We start from the raw sequence: 23,959 nt of genomic DNA on the forward strand, positions 1-23,959 counted from the left end.
TTTTCCAATTAGTAAAGGTAATGCTCTGGAAAATAGCGCACTTCCGCCATTGTCAACTTTAAATCTGTCATTCTGACATAAAAAAGTCATTAGTTTTTTATGTCAAACTGCTGGACATAAGCCTCCCATAAATATTTCCATCTCTCTCTATCCCGAGCTGCATTCATCCAGTTCGTGTTAAAATTGCAGTTCTATTTAAGAATCGATATTTGATTACAGAAAAAGACTGAACATAGTTCCTTCTTTGCTTCTCTGTGTCACTTTTATTTTGTTTGATTTGCTATTTGCTTTGTTAGAGTCAATGTTTCGGCTCTATATAGACAGAGCACTCTGGTTATAGACCCTTCTCTTTTGACATATGGGAATATTAGATCTTAAGATATAGCTCAGTTTTTCAAGGGCTGCCCAGGTGAAACCTATTCTTCTGCTGATAAAACAAATCTGATTATCTCTCCTCAATCGAATTTCGTGGCTCAGGTAATTATAGGATCATATTTGTTCGATATTCAAGCACTTTTAGAGTTTCACTGGTGACTAGATTTATCACAAATTTGGTCCTGCTGATGTCGATATTCAACTCAACTTCTTTGGATGCTAGTTCCAGTTCCTTTAGCATCTCTTTTGCTTTATCAAATTTGTCTGCAATTAATACGAGGTCAATTCAGGCGAAGTGAAGATGGCTCAGCTTTGATGTTACGATTTAATACGCATTGATGTTATTACCAAAGTTTTCGATCTTAGAACGCTTAAACATATACTCCAAATTTTGGGAGAGATGACATGCCCTTTCCGCTTCATTCTGAAGTCAGAAGAGTTTTGTGTAACGATGGTCGATTCTACAGCCCACGAGGGATTGGAGCATAGTACGATGATCTGCTGTATCGAAAGCTCTTTCGTAGTCCACGCAAACAAGCACCAAAGGCTTATTGTATTCTATGCATTTTTCAATAAGAATATTCACTGATTGGATGCGATTATTGGCATCATAGCTCTTATGAAATCCTGCTTTTTTTTTTTTTGGTAAGGTGAGGGAATGCTCTTTTACCCATACCCACTAAACCACTAAACCACTCACCAAGCAAGGTTTGACCTCTCACCTCCACTGCCCGGTTACGGGTCGGCAAACCTGCTTAACCGGAACCTCCATGTTCGGTTGCCTCTTGCTCTTTTCTAGAAGAGCGCCTCTTTTCAGAGTGCTGTCTCTTCCCCGTATCTCCGTATTTCTACGGCAGGGCTCGTAGTTCTTCAATCATTTCTGGGATGCTTGTAAGCAAATCCCTGGGTCTTTTATAATAGACCCGTCTTTGTCTTTCTACTGCTGGATCGTAGTTTGTTAGGTGTTGCAGATCTTGGCATGGATGATTTCTTAGTTTTTCATAGAATTTTTGGGCCTTGTTAAGTATAAATTGGGGGATCGAAGTCCAATTTATGTCTCGATGTATGTCGATGTTCCTAATGAACCAAGGTGCATTTAGGGTGGTCCTAATGCACTGGTTTTCTGCGGATGAAAGTCTCTTGATGTTGGTTTTGGACGCACACCCCCACACCGTTGAGGCATACATCAGCTGGGCTCTCATAACTGCTTTTATTATAAGCAGCTTGGTTTCTTGTCCCATATCGCTCTTCCTTCCTAGGATAGGATAGAGTTGTGTCATTGCTTTCTTGCACTTTGCTATGTTGGCAGCAATGTGATCTCCCCAGCAGTGGCGTATCCAGGATTCATTCCTGGGGGGGGCAATATGGTTTATCACCATTTATTATACAATATACTTACATATGTATGTATGTGTATGTTAGTTAATTTTTTTGGCCTATCATCGGAGATATGGTATTTATTCATCAGGAAGGGAGAAATAATTACCATGTTTTTGAAATGCTTTTATTAATTTAAAAGCTACAAAAATAAAGAAAAATAAAAGATACTAATATAATATATGGATAGTAAAACAGGCACAAGGCAAACAAAAAATTATTCTAAAGTAACAAAAACAAATTGACTCCTAAAAAAACTAAACAAGATCAAAACTCAATTAGGTATCTATATAAAACACCAAATAAAACTAAATAACAATATCAAGTTTCCTCGATTTAAGCTGCATTTCGTTAAGTACTTCCTCGGCACTAACTGAGATTTCTGGATATACATACAAAAGAGTAAAACCATTTAATCTGTCTTCACTTATTGTATTTCGTAAATAAGTCTTTAACAATTTAAGTGTAGAAAATTTTCTTTCAGGGGTTGCTGTGCTTACAGGTAAAGTACAAAAAATCTTTAACAGTATAAATATATTGGAATATATCCAGATCACACATTACTAGGGCATCGAGAGCGGATACTTTTCTGGTGCACAGGCTTCAAATTTTCTATACCAAAGTTTGAGTTCAGCAGAAACCATAGTAAATGAACAATTTTCTAAATAATTTTTATAAAAATTTACCAAATACTTAAGACTTTGAAGTTGATTATCAAGTTTCTTATTTACTGATGGATTCTCAGACAGTTAAATGATTGTAATATATCTTTATGTTTAACAAATCTCTCTTCTAATTGTAATAAGACGCAATCTAAAAACGGAATAAATATTGATATTCTGAAATATTCTTCAGTTGTGTTAGTTTCAAAATTTGCCCTATTTTTTGTCTGCTAGTTATGCGTGGTTTTGTTATTTCTAAACCAAATAATTTGTTTATATTTTTTTTGCCTCTGCAAAAATAGTTGCAAAACTATTATCTGCTTTATGACGTAAATCTTTAAGCTCTTTTAAGCAATCTTTAGCCAGTAATATTGCTTTGCCTAAATCAATATTAACTGATTGCAGCAACTTTGATAACGGAGTGGTAAATGCAAAAACATGTTCAATTACATAAAGAGTAATGAGGAATTCTGATGTACTTAAGGTGTTTAGTAACAACTTGCTACAAGTAGACGTTTCTTTGTCTGGCCACTCAGCTATTTCTTCTAAAGCCAATACCACAGAATTTAAAAGCTCTCTCAATACGCTTACTGAATCTTGTCTTTGAACCCATCTAGTAGCACAAAGTTGTTTTAATCTGTCTCGTCTTGATCTCTCATTATCCGGCATTTCATTTACTTTTTTAGTTAAAATATTTTGACGTTTGGGAGTATTAAAAAAATTGTAAGCATTTTCAATAACACCCATGCAATTTCGTACAGCCTGGACAGAACATGCATCGGATATAGCAAGGTTAAGGGAGTGTGAGACGCAATGAACATATAAAGCTGTAGGATATTCGTTGCTTATAATAGCCTGTACCCCAGAAAACTGACCACTCATTGCCGCTGCCCCATCGTAACCCTGGCCTTTAAGATTATTTAAATCTAAACCCGTTTGTTAAATTTTCGATAATTGTTTTTGCTAAATTATGCCCAGTCGTTGAAGTTACCGGAATAAATTGAAGAAATGACTCTTTAATAGATAAATTATCGCATACGTACCAAAAGCAAAGAACAAACTGCTCTATTTTGGCAATATCAGTTGTCTCATCAGCCAAGATTGCATAATATTTTGCAGATTTTACTTCTGCTATTATTTTTCGTAAAATATTTGTGTTACATGCATTTATTATTTCGTTTTGTATTGTACTACTTAAATATGTTGCGTTATTAGCAGAACTCAATATATGTTTTTTATGTTTTTTCTCCCTAGCTTTTCTGGGGGGGGCAATTGCCCCCTTTGCCCCCCCCCTGGATACGCCACTGCTCCCCAGTTCAACCTCTTGTGGAGGTTTATTCCGAGGTATTTCACATTGTCCTGCCATTCTAATTCGGTGTCTTTAAGTGTCAAGTTGCCTTGATATGGGATGCGTCTCTTTTGGAAAATGATCGCTTAAGTTTTGGCAGGGTTGATCTTGATTTTGTTGTCAGAGCACCACTTGGCAATTTGGTTCAAGTTGCCCTGTAGCGCTCTGCCAACAACCGCTAAGTTGCGACTCTTGGCCAAGATAGCAGTGTCATCTGCAAAGAGGGCTGTCTTGATATTTGGTGAAGTTGGTAAATCACTTGTATACAAAATCCTGACTATTCGTTTGGTTGGTAGATGTCAAATTTCGTTATTGACCTTTTGGTAGTGATTTTCATAAAGAGCTTATAAACTTACGAAAGTAAGCTGGTTGGCCTATAGTTTTGTATTTGGGCTATATCACCTTTTTTATGCAGCAATATTATGATGGTCTTATTCCATTGTTGTGGCAAGCATTGTATAATTTGCACAGTATTCTTAGAAGGGCTGTTCCTTCCATTTAGATATTTTCAGTGCTAATTCCGTCGTCTCCTGGTAATTTCTTAATGTCCTTTAAGCTATTATTAATTTCGTCTAATGTGATATCTGGGATATCCAACCCTTGATTTTGTACTTTGGGGATGCTTTTATTGCCCTCCGATACTGTTATTTTCTTGAGAGATCCACATGGAATTCTCTTATAATTTTTTACTATCTGTAGTATTGCATATTTGTCTTTTGCCTTAGGATAATTTCCTCCTGAGTACTTCCATTCCCTTGTTCTTCTCTATTAACTTGGTCTTTGTTTCTTCAGTGTTATGTAGCCTTACATCCCTTCGAATTTCTTTAGATATCTCTTTGTTAATTTCTCTTTTATGTGTAGCACTCCCTGAGTGCTTTTCTTCTCAAATTCTTTTTTTTTCATCAGATTTCTAGTATCACTGCTCAATTTTTCCCTTTTCTCAGTTCTATTCAATTTTCATTTAATTTCTGCACCCGTCATTGCTGCTGTAAGGCATGATTTACAGCAGTTATACTTATTGACCTGCATCTTGCATTGTCAATGACGTCCTTTCTTATATTTAATAAGATTTTTTCTTACTGCTCTATGATCACTACTTAAAGTGAAATTATTAAGAACTCTGATGTCTTGTACTATGTTTAGCATGTTTGAAATTTTTAGATCATTTTTTTCTGTGGAGGCTTTTTAAAGAATCTGTTCATCGCATATAAGTTCGCATTTTGTTACATGAATTTAACCAGTGTCCAAACCCATGATCTCTTAGCGAGATTTTACAATTCCCTTTCTTTTGCCTCAGTTTTGCATTAAAATCTGCTATAATTAAGGTGTAGTGAGAAGGGGACTGTTGCAGAGCTCTATTGATATCGTCGCAGAATTCTTCAGCCTGCATTGATGTAGGGGCATAGGTCTGTATTACCTTTAATGTATATCTACTGTTAAGTTTTGTCAAATATGCTAGTTTAGACTTATGCTTTGAATCTGCAGTACATGTGATTTGTGTATTATAAATGGTTCTTTTTATTTAATGGGCCATGCCCAGATTGAAAATGAATATTTGTAAATTGAGAAAAAGTGACGTAACTTCTTATCAAGTTAATCCACTTTTAACTGTTAAAATCTAAAGTCTAAAAAGCTAGGCTAGATGACGCCTAGAAAATTAATGAAGTATGAATGTGGCATTTTAAAAACATTCGCTCCATTAAACGTAATTTTGTAAAGTGACGTCAAAATTACGCTAGCGTGCTAGTTAGTGCGAGAATTTTACAGCAGTTAACCGATATTTTTTAAGTTTTATTATATCTCTCTATTAGTTTTTTAGTATATGATATATATATAGTCGGATTAAGTTTATTAATTTCAGTTTTAGTGAGTGGGTCGAATACTGTTATAATTCGCCAGAGAAAGTAAGTTTTTATTAAATATTTAGAAAAAAAAAGTATATGAAATATTTGCTACAGCATTTATTAATGCTGTAGCAACAAAAAACTTCTTAGTGCGGTCCTGTATTTCGGATATAGACCTGCGTTTGTCGTAACGAAATAAATAATAAATATAATATAAAGTTTATTGTATAAAGAAAATCTTAAATTAAAATGAGCTACAAAACAATAAAATCCTTAAACAAAAAATAAATCAATAAATAAACTGGAAGTTATCTGAATGTATAATAAAAATATTGCAACAAATTAGTCATGTAGGTATTAACTTATATTTATTTATTTATTTATTTGGAGGGATCAGTAAACCCTGACACCCTACCACATTTATTAATTTATAACTAATTTATTAGAAACTGCGAATATTTTGGCTGATCACTATTACAAATTTAAGTTAGGTATTCAAAAATCAAATCAATTAAAATCAAAACTTTTATTATCCAAAAAAAATAGACACAAAGTCTATGGATTTCGTCACAGTTTTACATGTTATAATCTTGGCTCAAAAAAAATATTACTAACTACCTAGATAACTAAAATTCAAAAATATCCACCTATACTATATATAACAAAAAAAGTTAAAATAGTCAAAAGTAAAGTGACCCTACATCGTTAAAAAAGTTATAATACTCTATACACTGCCTAATCAGCTAGATAGCTATCTACATCATAAAAACATTTATTGGCTAGGAATTCCTTTAACTTTCTTTTAAATATCGAAATGGTTTTGCTAATCTTTATATCATTCGGTAATTTGTTGTATAGTTTTGGACCTATTCTTAATACAAATTTTTTAGAAATAAGTAGCCGCTATGAGGCATGGACAAGTCATTTCTAGAGCGAGTTGGGTAATTATGAAAACTACCATTAACAGTAAAGGCATTAAAATTCTTAAAAACATATAAGCAAACTTCAAATATATACACACACGGGACCGTCAAAATTCTATATTCCTTAAAAAGAGGTCTACAGGAAGTCATCGGTGATACTCCGGCAATACACCTAAGAATCTGTTTTTGGCTAATAAACACTCGACGTGCATGCGACGTACAGCCCCAAAGCTGAATCCCGTACAAAATTCGTGAGTGCATAATAGCGTGGTATAGACAAATTAGTTGATTAATTTCCTAATGGCATAACATAAGCTACCGAGCTTCATCGACAACTCAGCACAATGAGATTTCCAAGAAAGTGAATCATCCAATGTTAAGCCAAGAAACCTAACTGATTTTTGGCGTTTCAAACAATCGTTATCGTTGGTTACACATAAACCAATACCACCATTTATCTGACCATGACATGCATGAAAAACCATGTAATTAGTCTTTTTATTGTTCAAGTAAAGTTGATTTAAAATAAACCAATTGCTAAGTTCCTCTAAGGCTTTTCCAGCAGATACATTAATTGTTTCCATGTTCTGTCTTCGGACCAGTGCAGATGCATCATCAGCATACATGGTGATGACACTATGTGTTATTGCCAGAGGCAAGGGATTAATAAATAAAAGAAACAACACCGGGCCCAATACGGAACCTTGTGGGACCCCAATGTCCACTTTAAGGTTTTCAGACCGCATACTAGATCCGGAGCTATCCCTCACTGCTACATATTGTGAGCGATCCGCCAAAAATGATGCAAACCAGCTTAACACTACTCCCCTTACACCATAGGATTCCATTCTATCGAAGAGCAAAGTGTGATCTACGCAGTCAAACGCTCTGCAGAGATCACAAAATATCCTAACAGGGCGCTCACCCGCCTCACGAGCCTCAATTACCCCCGACAAAAATGCCAAAACAGCAGACGTCGCGTCGTGGACCTACCAAATACAAAGGCATGTCAAATAAGACATAATATTGTAACGCCTAGGTCTGAAATATACACCTGTGTACGTTAGTTATCACTTATGATTGTTAATATTAAAGAAACAGATAAATTTAATGACCTTAAATAAGTAGTACAATACCTAATCTATTAACACTTAACAATTTATGAAAAAGGACTATATTATAATACCTACTTAAATTCCTAGAAAAATGAGGCGAAAAATATTATACATCTGTTGTGCACATACATTATTTGCTATTTTTCTCAAACTCAAATGATAGAACATTATACATTTTTGGCGCAAGATAAACTAACAATTTTATGTTAATACTTTTGAAATTATTTAGTATGATCAGGTTACCTTTAGCTCTTGCTCTTGTATTATGGTCGTGATTTTTTTGGTTTTGGTAATATCCTGGTTGTGAATGCGTAAACAAATTGATGTTATACTTATAGAAAGTTCTTATGTTGGTGGTTTGTTCAGTAAATAAATATTCTGTTGGATAAAGTTTTGGCTTGTTGTATATAGTTTTTAAAATATACTTATGTACAATATTTAATTTATGCAATGCATTTTTGTATAAGTCTCTCCATACCAAAGTACCATATCTCAAAATTCACTCGGTGTCAAAAAATGTACTGATAAAAAATAAATATTCCAAGTCTGTTTACCCCAGTGAAAAAAAAACCAATGTAATTTGCTTTTGCTACATTCAAGGCTAATTTATAAGTTTCCAACCAGTTTTTTGTTTGATCTGTTTTGTTTGATCCCAACTTGAACCATTAAAAAGTAAGACAGTATCATCTGCATATAAAATAATGGTTTAATTTGTTAGTTTAATATCAATAATACAATTTAGGTAAGTAATAAACAGAATTGGACCAATTATAGTACCTTGTGGCACGTCTATTTTTATAATTTCGCTATTGCTTAATAAATTATTGACCTTAACAAATTGTCGTCTATTTTGTAAATAATTTTTCACAAGTGTCATTATGCTTCCCCTTAATCCATACTGCTCTAGAACTTGGTAGTATGTGGTACCATATCAAAGGCCTTAGCCAGATCAATCTTAGCATTTTATACATTTTTTAGTTAAGGTTTTAAAGCGATAAAATCTTGGACTAGGCAATCAATATCGCGGTGGTCTCCAAAACAAAGATTTAATGATTCTTTTACTTGTTGGCAATCTCTAATTTCTGCTCTAGAACTATCATCATTAAAGCTCTTCCAGTAAGTTTTCCTAAGATTGCTCTGAGAATGAAATTATTGAATTGATCATCATTTTTAGGGGCAAAATTTTGAATTAAGCTTTCGTAATTACAAGATATAATTTAAATAATTGATAATTGTCTTGTTCAACAGCGGCTGCTGGAGCATTATTTAAAAATCAAAATATATCTTCCAATAAATGTTTAAAAATTCTTAGTATATCAATATCCAAAAAAATACAAATATAAATCACTAAAAGAAATAATTCAAATGGAAAAATACACAATATTACTCACATTATCATGACGATTTGCATTTTCTGAGGTTGCTTCCTAATGTAGCTTACGTCTAGGGTGCTATAGGTTTTGATTTCCAGAAAACAGTATTCGTGGCTTCTTCTTGAAAAAGGTTAGCCACTTTCTCAGATAAATTCTACTATCGACTGCGCCAGTTTTGTAATTTCTCAATACCAATTTAAAAAAAAAATACAACTTTAATATACAGGACGACTTTTTAATGCACAAAGCTTAATATAAAAAGCATAAGTTGGGGAGTTGGCTACATAAGCATAAAAGTTTATTTTTCCTTTATTTATTAATAAAACTTCGATAATGGTTTATTTATGTAGTCTTAAAAAGTCTTTTTAAAATTATGTCATAGCAACATTTTGATTTTTTTGAACTCCGTAACTTCTTTAGGCTTGAGATAATTTAATTTTTCATGTAAAATATGCAATGTGCAAACAGTTTTGTCTGGAAAAGGTGCACTTCAAAAATCTCGCTACGATTCGCCATTTTCGCGATATTTACATTTAAAGTTTTCAATGGGCTTTTAAGATAAAATTTTATTTTCCTACTTTAAGTTAAAATATTTAGTAAGTAGGCTGTGCCTGATCGGGACCGTCGACAGTCTATCTGATTGCCATTAAATTTTTGTATATGAGAATATACATTTTCTGAGAAACTTCATTTTGTTAAAAACGAAGAATAAATCCTAAATTTATGACCAAAATTCAAAAAAATTACATCAAGTTTGTAAATCACCGTGTATCTTGGTTGTCTTTGACTTTCGAACTAGGAAAATTGACTAATTTTTTTATTAAAAGGAATTTGCTGTTATTTTTACCATTATTTTTTAGACATACTGTGTATATATAGTGTGAGTCTGTAACCTGGAAAATATTCAGTAGTTCAAATACTTTTTTTTCTGAAAAAAATTCTCGCACTCGTCGATTAGTATTTTTAGTTGCGCTCTTTTTTGTTAAAAGCAAAGTTATACAGTGTGATATCTAAATAAGATATGACGTCATCGACGACTTTTTTCAAGTGTAACCCTAATTTTTTATTGCATGTTTTTAAAGAGTTTTCAAGAAAATTAAAATAATTTTTTTTTATTTAATATAAATTATAAAATGTGTTTTACTCAAAAAGTCTTTTAACAAAATGTTTAAATTTAACACATTTACTATTGCTAATACATTTACTACCTAAACGTACTTGAAAATCGTTTTGAACATTTTTAATGATTTATGTAGAAATTAATATGCAGTGTGTCCCAAAATTGCAATACATATTATAATGTTATCGATGATTCTTTAAAAATGGATTTTATTGCTATGTGATTTTAAAACCTATTCATAATAATGTATTTTACAGAATTATTCAGAAAAACCAAGTGGTTTAACATTTTTAAATAAAAAATTATAAATTACATATCTTGGAAACTATAGGTCACAAAATATAGGTTTATGAGAAAAAATGTAAATTTTCCCATATAGTTCGAAAAATAAAGCTTTTTGGTATTGGATTTAACTGGATTTTCTTCCACTGCATGAAAAATAGATTATACATTTTTTTTCTTGAAATAGCTCTTATTATTGCGAACAACTTTTATATGAACCATTTTTCTCTCAAAAATATAGATTTTTCGTAAAAAATTATTGAGATTCTTTAATTGCCTATATGAAAGTAATTTTTTAAGAATTTCGAATATTAAAATAAATTACAATAACTCCTTTCTGGTTAGTTTTTGAGAAAATTGATTTAATACTTTTCAGTTTGTACCTAAAGGAAGCATCTATTACAAAAATAAAAAAAGTAAATTTTTCCATACATCTCGAGAAAATTGCTTTTTTAAATAAGGGATTTTGGTGCATTATCTTCCACTATATATGTAGAACATAAGTTACAAAAATCCTTTTCTTGGTATACCAGTTTTTGTTATTGCAAACACCTTTCATATAAACTATTTTTCTTTAAAACCCATAGATCTTTCATACAAAATTTTATTATTTTCTTAACTGTACATTAAAGAAATTTTTTAAGAATTTCGAAAATTAAAATGAAAAACCAATAACTCTTTTCTCGTTCGGTTTTGGAAAAAATGTGTGGAATACTTTCCATTTCGTAGTTAAAGGAAGCATACATTACAAACATAAAAAAATGTAAAATTTCCCATACAATTAGAGAAAAATCACTTTTTTTAGATTAATCATTTTTCTGGATTTTCCCCCACTGTATGGCAAATAGATTACAAATTTCCCTATTTTTCTTTCAAATTTATCGATTTTTCATAAAAAAACTATTAAGGTTCATTAATTGCCAAATTTAAAGTATCTTTTTAAAAATGTCAAAAGCTTGAAAAAAATTCAATAAATAAACTTCCCCGTCCGTTTTTACGAAAAATATGTAAAACACTTTTTATTTTATCCTTCAAGCGAGCAAGTGTGAAGAGAAGTGTGAAGTGTGAAAAGTGTTGAGATTTTTGACACAAAAAATTGAGATTTTCCAGTTTTGTATAAGATGATATTTTTTTAAATAAGCTATAAAAGCCAATTTAAAAAAAAATCATCGACAACATTATAATGTGAATTTCAATTTCGGGACACACTGTATAGTAATTTCCGCATAAATCGTTAAAAATGATCAAAACGATTTTTAAGTACGTTTAGGATAATATTAAATAGTAAATGAACTAAATTTATATATTTTGTTAAAAATACTTTTTGAGTAAAACTGATTATTTTTTATTTTAATTAGCTTGAAAACGGTTAATCACATAAATTTGAAATTTTGCAGCTATGTATAATTTGATGCGCTCTTTAAAAATACGTAATAAAAAATTATGTTTACTATTTTTTAAAAATCGCCGATGACGTCATATCTCATTTATATCACACTGTATAATTTGGTTTTCAACAAAAAAGGGCGCAACTAAAAAAACTAATCAACGGGTCCGAGGATTTTGTTTTAATTAAATGAAATACTGAAATAATTTAAGTTACAGACTCACACTGTATATACAGGGTGTCAATTTGAAAACTTCCCACCCCTAATATATATTTTTAATACATTTTTAATTACAACCAGCTTCTTAATAAATATTCTTATATAGAGACCTCACGCGCCGCCCCTCTGTCCAATCAACTGCGAAATCTTTTTTGGTTCTCGAGTTACATGAGAATTCTATGATTTTTTTTTTAAACTTTCACCAAAAAATCCCATCCAACATAAATCAACTATAAGTAATATTTTTCAGGAACATTAGTACAAAAAATCCATTTGATAACTGCCAAATCCGACACGCGTTTTACCACCCCACACGAAAAGAGCAAAACCATAAAGAGAAGAAGTGGGCGGCCGCCCTCGCTCCGCCCCCGCGTCGTGACGCAAACGGGCGGCGTCGCGCGCCAGCGTCTCGAATCTGGGTCAGCTCAATGTCACCTCCGTAGCTGGAATCCAGACTTCCAGTGAGTCCAGACGGCGTCCAAGAGCTGAACTCCGCCATGGCCTCCAACACTTCCAACTATAAACTCGGTGCCTCCACTGCCAATCTACATTATAATGGTAAGTTTACTTTAAGTTCTTATTGTAGAAGCTAAAGGTGCTGCTGTAGAGCACCAGCCATTTTGCTGTAGATGGAGATTTTTTTTATGGAAAGAATATTAATTTTTAGAGAGAGTAGCATGTAGTTTTCCAACAGCAAAGCATGATTTTTAAACAATTATTTGATCACTTTACATCAATCAGCAAAAAGTCAATTTTTTAAAATCTTAGAAACAACATTTTCTCAAATTCTGCTCTTCCATGTAATTTTTTTTTCAGTTAAATATATGTAAAATATTGATCAATATTTACAACATTGACCATAAATTATATAACCGAATGTTATTGATTGACCTATTTTCGCGTGGGCGGCCGTGGGTTTGAAGGACAATATGGCGGTCGATCCGAATCAAAATGGCGGTACGTGCGCACGCAATTAATTTCGTTATTTCCTCTATGCTTAATCAATACTTAGTTGTTGATTGCATTTCATATTAAATCTAATAAAATCAGGGCTCAAGTTCAAACATCTTCTGAAAATTGGGTTTTTTTGCTGATTCAATTATACTAAGAAATCATCGTTTCATTTCCATTCTTTATGATTCTGCAGACTGGAGGGGGAATATAAGAGTGAAAATTATACTTTTCTGCTTTTCTTTGTATCATCACAAATCTTTCTAAATTACTGTTTAGCTCTTTTGAAAATTATGTTTTTCTGGCGTATGCAATTGCAATGAAAAATCATCATTTCATTTTCCTCCTTTGTGATTTTTTAGACTGAGATGGTAATATACGTGTCCCGAAAATCTACCGACAAACTTTACAGTATGATTCCAAGATAAACATAAGAACAAAATTTTATATGAATGTATGTCCTAAACGTCTTACTCTTGGATCTACAGGTTATTAAAAATGTAAGAAAGGTTTTTTTTTTTAATTACTTTACTACCAATGTAGATATTTTTTTTAAATTTGCAAATGTGTTTAATGCATTAGGGGGCGTTTTTGATGTAAAAGAAAAAAAAATTACCAGTGGCGTCCGTAAGGACTCCGCTGTTGAGAAACACAAGGTGCCCCACTCACAACAAACCTAACCGTAAGGAATTTCTCAATAAAAAAATAGTACGTTACTGTATTTTTCTAAAATAAATTTTATTTTTTTAATCCTTGTTTAGTTCTAAGCAAATTTGTATTCTGGAGTGTATCTTATTTGATGCACTGTTTTTACGTAAATAAATAAAAACCTTTTTTTGAAAATGCTCATTTCAATAAAAAAGCACATAGCAACACTTTTATTAAAAATTTCTTTTCATTTGTTAGTAAGCTAAAAATAAAATAAAAATAAGTTTGATGTAGTTGTTATAGTAATTTAACTGGAAATATTAATGTGTAAATATTTTTTGACATTAAAAAGGTAATAAAATTTTAACTTTAACACAGGCTTATTTTGATAACGAAGAATATGCTGATATGCATTTAGTTTATGACAAATCGCAGTGTAATACTAGACTAGCTCAATCCGACCGTATTGTATACCGATTTAATAGCCTTTCAAAAAAATGTAATTTTGTTGTACAAACAGTTACAATGAATGAGGTATAATGAAAAAAACATTATTTCATAGAATTGATGTTATAGCATTTATAAATTGCTGTCTGGATCTTCTGAAAATTGTACGAGGTTTGTCCGGAAAGTACGTATAAAATATTCGTGGCGTCGTATCTACGCGTAGGGGACGGGCGGGCCAACGGTTTTCTCTCTCTATACCATCCACTGAACGCTCAGTTTGAGCCAGAGCGCTCTGCGAGTTATAGGGAATTTACGTTTACACGTTTAAAGTAACCCTTTTTCTACCTGCCGTCGGCATGGAGCTCTCTCTGATTAAAGAACAGCGAATTAACATCAAGTTTCTTGCAAAGCTAGGCAAGAATGGTCGTGAAATTTTCGAGTGTTTGAAACAAATTTACGGAGACAATTCTCTAAAGGAACCAACTGTCAACAAGTGGTTGAAAAGGTTTCGGAAAGGCCGAGAAGACGTGAAAGATGACCAACGGTCAGTACGCCCCTCTACATCGACTTCTGAGGAAAACGTTGAACGAATTCGTGGTTGTGTCCTTAATGACCGTCGATTGACAGTTAGGATGATAGCTGAGAAACTGTCAATACCTAAAACAATCGTCTACGAAATCCTGACAGGATCAGGCAAGTGGATCCTTCATCACGACAACGCGTCTGCACACACATCTCTCGTTGTGCGTGAGTTTTTGGCTAGGAGCTGAATCGTTGTAACACCCGCCTTATTCACCCGATTTAGCCCCTTGTGACTTTTTTCTGTTCCCCAAATGAAAAATGGTGCTTCGGGGGCGGCATTTGGGTGATGTGGAAGCTATCAAGTCCGAAACGACACGGCAATTGAAGAGCCTAACACCTGAAGACTTCCAGCGATCATACCAACAGTGGAAACGGCGTTGGCAAAAGTGCATCTTGTCTTAGGGGGAGTACTTTGAAGGAGACCATATTGAAATTTCTGAATCATTGTAAAATAAAAATATTATTGCACTTTTATACGTATTTTCCGGACAAACCTCGTATGTTAAACAATTTCCTATCAGAAGACATCCATTGCACTCACGCGTTTACTGCACTTCATCAGCAGCTGAGAGAGACGGGACCAGTGATTCCAAAAAATCATGAAACAGGAAGACACGCCATTATTAACATTGATGACGAATATATTATTTTAGCGACCGTTGAAGAAAATCCTGAAATTAGTGTAAGAAGCGTTGCTGCCGTTAATTATTTGTCAAAATCACCTGTGTGGAGTATTTTAAATAACGACAACCTCTATCTATTTCATTTTCAAAAAATAGTTTGTAATATTTTATTAGGGCCCGTCGAAATGCCTGATCGCTTAACCGATAATGAATATTTAAATTTTCTACAAAACATATTACTACAACTGCTAGATGAGGTGCCTTTAAAAATCCGTCTAAATTATTGGTTCCTGAATGATGGCTGTCCCTCACACTTTGGGGTAAACGTTCGGCAGTATTTAAATCGGACGTACAAAAATAAATGGATAGGAAGGGGTGGTCCGATTGTTTAACTTTTTAGATACCCTGATTTAAATCACTGTGATTTTTGCATTTTGTAGGTATTTAAAATCGTAAGTTTATGCAGTACCCATAGAAACTGGAAACCATAGAACATTCGCAATAAATTGGCCAGGTATGCAATATATTCCGAAATAAATGAGGATTGTTCAAATAATTCGCTGTTCCTTAACAAAAAGAGCAAGATTATGTATTAAATCAACTGATGCCCGTCATGTAAAACACTTAATGTAAATATTTTGTTTTGTTTTATTTTGCTATTGTTATTGTTTTTTTTTTAATAAAAAATGATTTTCCATTTAGTTTAAAGTTTATGATAAATAAAATTATTTAAACACTAAAATCTAGATCCCAAAAACTTTTAGTTTACTAGGCATTTAAACTTAAAAATCACTTGCGGCTCAGTTATCGTATAAAATGCTGAAAAATTGCATTGATTTTCCAAAAAGATAAAGTTCATTCATTTTAAACTTAAGAAGAACAATTTTAATAATTGTTGAGTAAATATTATAAATTTAATCGTTCTAAAAATGGGTTTTATTAATTTACGCAAAAATGATGCCTCAAATAATAAAAACTTCAGAAAATAAATTTCTGATATTTTATGATTTTTTTCACATTCGTTTTCTTATAAAATGTTACAATGAAAAATCAATATTTCATTGTAACCCTTTATAACTATGATGATGATATAAGGATGAAAATTAAACTTTTCTCCATTTTTTTCTATATCACTGTTTCATTTCTAAATTACTTTCTGGATCTAAGGCCTTTGTAGTAGAAATTAAAATCCAAAAAAGACAAACAAAGGAGCACGTCAACCGTGCATTTAACGTGCAAAAGGTTGAACATCCTTTCAGAACTTTGATAATCATAAAAGCTCTTTGTTTGCTCAAGCTGAGGCAAAGCTTTAGCATTTAAATTTTTACCCTTTTTATTTGTTCACTTTTTTAAATTTAACTAATTTTATGTATCTCACGTAAAAAACATTTAATGAATTACAATTTGCACCAGAAACACTTTGTAGCTGCTAAATATTGACAGAACGCTTTAGTGTCCGGGATTAAATGCTAATTTGCGGTAGAATACTGCCGGAATTTCGCACCTGGGTCCCTTTTAAAATAGTCCAACCGAGGATTCGGAGATTACGTAATTTAGTTTAGAGGGATTTTGGTTTTGAATAATTTAGTTTTAAGGGTAGTTTAACACCAAATTACTATGAAACACACTAGCAGGAATATACAGGAATTTTTGTCTAATGAGTACATTTTTATTAGGTAATTTGCTTATTAGACCTTCACTTCTCAACGATAGTGAAATAATAACATTTATTTATTTATTTATACACTATAGTTAAATCAAATGGCACATAAAAAAAAGAAAACAATCTGCCAATACAACCAACCCAGCCCAACGCAAACTTACAGTACCTCGATTCATACAATAATAAAAAATGTGGTCCAGTATACAGTTCACATAAGACAAATTATTAAAATACATAAAAAAGTTCATCATGAAAAAACCAGTAGTTTTTAACAAATTTACTAGAGGGTCATCATAAATTTTTGTTCGTTTATTCAATATATGTAAAAGTGAAAAAGTGCCTAAATAAACCAAATAAACTTTTTAAAATAAATATTGAAAAAGTCTACTACGTAGATATGTACCTTTTACAAATCGATTGTATAATATTATTTTATATAGAAAAATCAATATAGCAGGTAGTTTTTGTTTTGACCCTTTTTAATAGATGGTGACGGTGATAGATTCAAGTAATTAAAATAATTATTTGCACTTTTTCTGATTTAAGATAATTTGGGTAAATTAAAAACTTTCACATACATAGAACTTTAAAAAGTTTAACATAAAAAAACTATAGGTTTCTAAAAAAATAACTAGAAGGTAGTTCATAACTCAGTGTATGAGGGAACAAACTAGGGGCTTCTACAGATATAACTAAAGGTTTGTCGTATTTTCAATATACAGGGTGTTTCAAAAGTCATGGTCCAAATTGAAAGGGGGTGTAGGGGAGGCTATTTGGAATCACAATAACCCCCTATGTTGTTATCCGATTTTTGATGGTTTAGAAGTTATAGCTGTATTTCACTTTTTTGCTATAATTTACTTCTGGCTTAAAAAATTGGGGATTTATATTTTAAATATATTTTTTTAGTATTTTATTTAAAAAATGTCAAGTCTTTTTAATAAAAGTATATCATAAAAAAAATTTGTATTATCGCTGCAGAAAATCATGTTTAATTTTTTTGTAGTTTCTTTAAAAACAAATTTTACCGTTTTAATGAGGCACCACAGTACAGAAAGGCGCTGCAAGAATTTAAACCAATGTTTTAAAAATTCTTACAACTTATAGCCTTTCAATAGAAACGTTTAACTTAAAGGTCTTTATCTATTTAATATAAGTTAAGTAAATTTTTAGAAAAATGGAACGTAAAAGAAATAAAAGCTAAAATAAAACTTCGAATATTTCATTGGCATTTATTTAAAAAAGATGTTCAAAATGGCCGCCGCCGGCTCTTATACACAAACGACATCGTCTTATAAAATTTCTTTTTAAGTTTCTAAATGCTCGAGCATTGTTTCGTAAACTTGTTGCTGCATCTCGCAGTTTTTGTCGAAGCTGATTTTCAGTATTATTTTCCGTTTGGTATACAAGTTCTTTAAAGTATCCCCATAAAAAATAGTGAAGAGGATTAAGGTCAGGTGAGCGCGGCGGCCACAATACCACTCCTCCTCTGCCTATCCAATGATCTGGGTAAGCACCATTTAGATAGTCTCTGACTATTTATGCACTATGCGCTGGCGCTCCGTCGTGTTGCAGCCACATTCTTGCCCGTAATTCCAGAGGCACATCTTCCAAAAGGTCATAAAGTTGGTGCTCTAAAAAATCTAGATAGCTCTCTCCATTTAATCTGACCGGTAACTCGAAAGGGCCAATCAGCCTACCACAGAGAATTCCTGCCCACAAATTTACACCAAATTGGTACTGGAAGCGATCTTGCCTTATTATTCTCGGATTTTCTACAGCGCAATAGTGAAGATTGTGAATATTAAATATACCAAGTCTTTGAAATGAAGACTCAAAATGCAGTCAAAAAAGTCCGGGTCTTGCAGACAGTGTCGAAGCATTTCTCTGCAAAATGCTACTCTAGGCGCGTAGTCACGGGGTAAGAAGGCTTGAACACGTTGCACGTGGTATGGATGCTGGTTGTTCCTCCGCAACATGCGATGTATCGTAGCTATAGCTAATCCAGTAGCTCTAGAAATTCTACGAATACTTGTAGAAGGGTCCGCCTCTATCAAAGCAAGCACCTCTTCATCATCCAACCGCGATCTGCCTATTTGTTGTACATCACCAGGTATTTCTCCCCGCAAATATGAGTTATGTACTCGTATGAACACTCTGTGATCGGGAAAGCGTTCACGATCCGGATAACAATCACGATACTCTCTTGCAGCAAGGCAAGCGTTCCCACCGCACAATCCATAAATGTAATGTAAATGTAATGCATTTCAGCATATTCCCGTGGGGTATACCGATCCGGCATCTCGATGCAGATTAATTATTACTTTAATGGTATAATAGGTCAGAAAACAGAAAAAAAATCGATTAACACGTTAGCTAAAGACAAACAGAAAACAATACAGAAAATACCAACAATATTGCGGAGGGTTGGGTTGGGTTGGGTTTTTTGTTGGTTTAATTTTTGTACACTTAAAGAACATTTATTTTAATAGTGTTTTTTATGTACTTGAAATTACTTTGTTTTATCTCTGTAATTACTTGAATCCATTTCAGTGTCCTGAGGATCGGTTTGGCTATTTAAAATGGTCCATGTGAGAATACCATTTTTGTTTGTGGCTCTTGATAGCATTCTGAATTCCAATTTGAAGGTCAAGCGCACTTAAATAGTACCAAATTTGTGGTATGCAAGCAAAAAATGTGCTATGATTTTATTTCTTTTACGTTTCATTTTTCTAAAAATTTTCTTAACATACATTGATCAAATAATAAACACTATAATGTAAATGTTTTTATTGAAAGACTAGAAATAGTAGGAAGTTTTTAAACATTGGTTTAAATTCCTGTAGGTCTTTGTGTACTGTGTAGTGCTTCATTAAATTGTTAGAATTCATTTTTGAGGAATCCAAAAACAAATTAAACAACACTTTTATTAAAAGGACTCGACATTTGTTGGAATAAAAACAAAAAAATATATATTAAAAAATAAAGCCCCAGACATAGAAAAAAACTGAAAAACAGCTATAACTAATAAACCATCAAAAATCGGATAACAACATAGGGGGTTATTGTGATTCCAAATAGCCTCCCCTACCCCCCATTTCAGTTTGGACCATGACTTTTGAAACACCCTGTATATAAAAGTCTATGATTAAACCAATGATCTACAATAATAATAAGAAGTTTCTAGCCATACCAAACCAAATCCAACAGAACTCGAACCAACTTAACCCAACTTATGTGTTCCAAGGCGTTAAAAATTACTTAAATGCACTGATGTATACAATAATAAAAAATATGGTCCGGTATACAATTCACATAAGACAAATTATTAAAATGCATAAAAAAGTTCATCATAAAAAAGCTAGGAGTTTCTAAAAAAAATAATACAGGGTTATTTTAGTAGTTGGAGGAAGAAGTATCATTAAACAAACTGGGAGTCTTTAAAAAAATAACTAGCTGGTCATCATATATTGATAATACCCAAATTTAATAGGTATAATGGGAGAAAGTAGCTGTTAAAGTTCGCGATAACATAGTGGTGAAAATAAAAAAGTTTATCATGAAAAAAACTAAAGGTTTCTAAAAAATAGCTAGAGTTGTTCGTTTTTTCAATATATATAAAAGTTAGATAGAGTCTAAATAAAACAATCTGTATTGTAGCGTTTTTACCGGTGGTTAGATGCGAATTAAAATAATCAAAACACAAAAATAGTCAACTGATTTATTTTAATAGTTCCAGTACTAAACACCATCAATTACTACTAGAAATACATTTTTTCACAGTATTTATTTACTACTCCTTATGACTGATTTAAATATCGCGCCAATATTTCGAACTGCACTGAACTGACAATTGACTTCCAGCGGCGCCACGGCTCCTTATATATTCGGCTGACCATGAATCCAGAAAATTCGCTTACCGTCGAGACGGAGAATCAGCTGGTATTCTTGGCGTTTCCCATATTGTTACAGTATGACGTATGGACTGAAGCACAGTGGTACATACAGTGACCGCCTAAAGTTCCACATGATTTTTTGAGAAAACGCTCGGACCCGTCGATTTTTATTTTAAGTTGCGCATTATTTCACGAGCTTTGAGCTAAAGTGTGTTATACGAAACTTGCTTGGAATTTCGCCTATATTTCATCTATTTTACAAAAAAATATAGCATTCCATTTAAAAAAATTACCGATGACGTTATATCTTTTTTTTGTTTCACCCTATATACAAAAATTTATGTGAAATAATGCGGAACTTAAAATAAAAATCGACGGATCCGAGCGTTTTCTCAAAAAATCATGTCTCTAATTTTTATCGAATTTATGCGGAACTTTAGGCGGTCACTGTATATAAAAGACGAACATTGACAAACAGCAATTCTTAGTCTTTTAAGATTGTTCAGTCCAATGTGGCCAATGTCCAGATTACTGAAGTGCTCCATATATACTGGCATAATTCTTTGCATAAATGCAGTTTAACCATAATTTGTCCGACGACCCTCTGGTTGAAATATTTAAATACTCTAGTTCTCCTCAGCAGGACCCCAAGTCGGAGGTTATTAAGGTAGTTGCAAGATGTTAGGTTTAGTGACCAGTTTGTAAAGACAAGTAGCATAGGAACTCAAATGATATTCCAAAGACTACAATCCACATAATAATAGTCTTGTCCCATATGAAATATCCTGGATTGGGAAAGAATATTTGAAAAGCAGATATTTAGTAAATTTTTCTTTGCACTCTCTCAAACCCTCCTATATTGCAGGATCTTATAACGCTAAAATATTTGAGAATGCTTCTTACTAAGACATTATACAGCTCTCGTATCAGTTATTAGACTTGAACTTCTTTTTATGAATGCCAACATCCAGATGCTTCAACTGCAGGTTAAAGTTAAAATCTTCGTCAAAGAGGACTTCCAATTCATTGATTTGATCCACCTATCTTATAGGTGCGTTTTTATAAACTAAGTGTGACTTAGGGATCATTACACTTGAAAAATCTTATGTGCTTACATTTGGAGACATTCGGTTTTAGGTGTCCCTGCAAGCTTGGTTTTTAAAACTGCCCTAAAGGATTTCAGGTCATCCGCATACAGAAAGCTAGAACTGTCCTCAAAACAGGCAACAGCATAATTGAAGAATAGTGAAAAGAGTACAGGACCAATGTGCGGGGACTTTTACCATAGTAGAAACCGCTCCTGCAATAGAAACAAAGACTCTATCCAGCCGTAAAAACCGCCGTCAATTGTTGACAGCTTTCTCAAGAGGAGAATGTGGTTGACACTATCGAAAGCCTTTGATAGGTTTGTGTAGAGGGAGTCTACCTGACGGCCCTTGTCTAATAAATCAAAAAGAAAGTTTTGATAGTTAGAAGTACTTAAACATCTTTTCTAAAAACCATGATGATTTAGGGCGATGGGATGTTTGTATGTATTAAACAATGCTTCTGTAAGTATTAATTCCATTAGTCTTAGTATAAAGGAAAGAAGAGAAATTCCTCTGTAGTTCACTACATCAGACCTGTTACCCGATTTAAAAACTGGAAAAAGTGTAAATTTTTTACAAGAAGAAGGAAATGTTTCCTAAAATATCATATATACATAGTGGGAAAGAAAATGAAGTCTGGTAGCCCCTTAAAAATACAGGTGGAATTTTGTCAGGTCCAGCACACTTACTTACATTAAATTAGTCTGCAAAGTGATGAGTGAATAAACTTTTGGTATAAGGTGTGTTGAAGATCTTATGCATAGCACTTGCAGAATGGTCCAAGTAGCATACTTGAAAATGCAAGATCATTAACGATGGACTAAGAATCGAATGTTATTATGGTAAATTACGGCAGGAATACCAGCATTCTTAAAAGACTTTATGTATAACCAAAATTGCATAATATTAATTGGAATTGTGTTATATGTTTAGTATAAGCAGGTCAATATGATATTTAATTTTAGTCTGAGATTGCGATGTAAAAATCCTCTTGGAAGGTTTATATTTTGTTCTCTCTTATCTTTTCTTTTGTTTTGCTGTAAATTACAGTCTAGATCTCCTGGAATTTGTTTTCTTTCCGGCATAGTTTAGCAAATGTGAGCGAGACAACATCATTTTATTATCATTCCATAAGATATCTCATTCTGAGATGCCACTATTATCATGATATCAAGTGCTCTTTAATTTTTTTGTTTCAAGATTCAAGATAAAGGAAGGGGATGATTTTACCTATACGTAAATTATCGTTACTTAATCCATCTATATCCTTCACGTCATATAAATCGATAACCAAGAACCGCCTTCGATCAAACTACATAAAATAGCGAAGAGATTAGGTCGCGGATGAAGCGTTTGACTGATGGCCTATTTGGGGCTTAAGAAGGCCTCCCTCCCCGAAATCCGCAGAAGTGTCTTTAGGGAAACCAAACTCCATTCACTCCCGCCGGATTGGGGATTAAGGACTCGCGTTTTCGCATTGGGGCTCTATATTCCTGTTATTTTAAAAGATTTTCGTGGTTCTGCATTCGCTTACTTTCAACGCTTCTTCTATATATATATAAAAAAACAATTAGCCTGAAACTAGTTGTTTTATACAGGGTGATTCATTAATATTGCACGAAAATGAAATGCCGTTTTTTTTGGGTTAAATTATGACGAAAAGTTCCTATAAACATATGTCCGAAAGTGCTTCGTTTCCGAGATACAGGGTGTTCAAATTTTCTTAAAAAATCGATTTTTTATTAATATCTAAGAAATGCCTTTGCTGTTTGCAATGTCATTCACACCATTTCTGGATATCTTAATGATGTATCTTTTTGACATATGACAGTTGATTTGTTATTCCAGGGACGTGCCCACGGGGTAAGCGGGTTAGGTTTTTTGTACAAAAAATAGCACCTAGTAGATTTTTTGAACCTCCTGTACATTTTTTGGATGACGCAACTAAAGATGGAATTGTTTCAACTCTTGGGTGTTTTTCGTATCTCCCTCCGTTTTCGATAAAAAAATTAAGAATTGCTTTTTTGCATCCCTC

The 23,959-nt window shown here is 32.8% G+C and overlaps 1 protein-coding gene across 2 annotated transcripts in view; it reads left to right on the top strand.

Moving 5' to 3' along the window:
* Positions 1-5,616: 5,616 nt before the first annotated feature.
* Positions 5,617-23,959, top strand: part of LOC126739508 (glutamate decarboxylase) — a 108,179-nt gene continuing 89,836 nt past the window's right edge. For both annotated transcript variants that reach the window (XM_050445244.1, XM_050445245.1), the window contains exons 1-2: positions 5,617-5,666; positions 12,277-12,584. In XM_050445244.1, the coding sequence (XP_050301201.1) occupies positions 12,524-12,584 (61 nt within the window). In that variant the 5' untranslated portion in view covers positions 5,617-5,666; positions 12,277-12,523. The remainder of the gene's footprint in view (positions 5,667-12,276; positions 12,585-23,959) is intronic.

This window comes from Anthonomus grandis, chromosome 8 (assembly GCF_022605725.1).
Source record: "Anthonomus grandis grandis chromosome 8, icAntGran1.3, whole genome shotgun sequence".
Classification (NCBI taxonomy): Eukaryota; Metazoa; Arthropoda; class Insecta; order Coleoptera; family Curculionidae; genus Anthonomus; species Anthonomus grandis.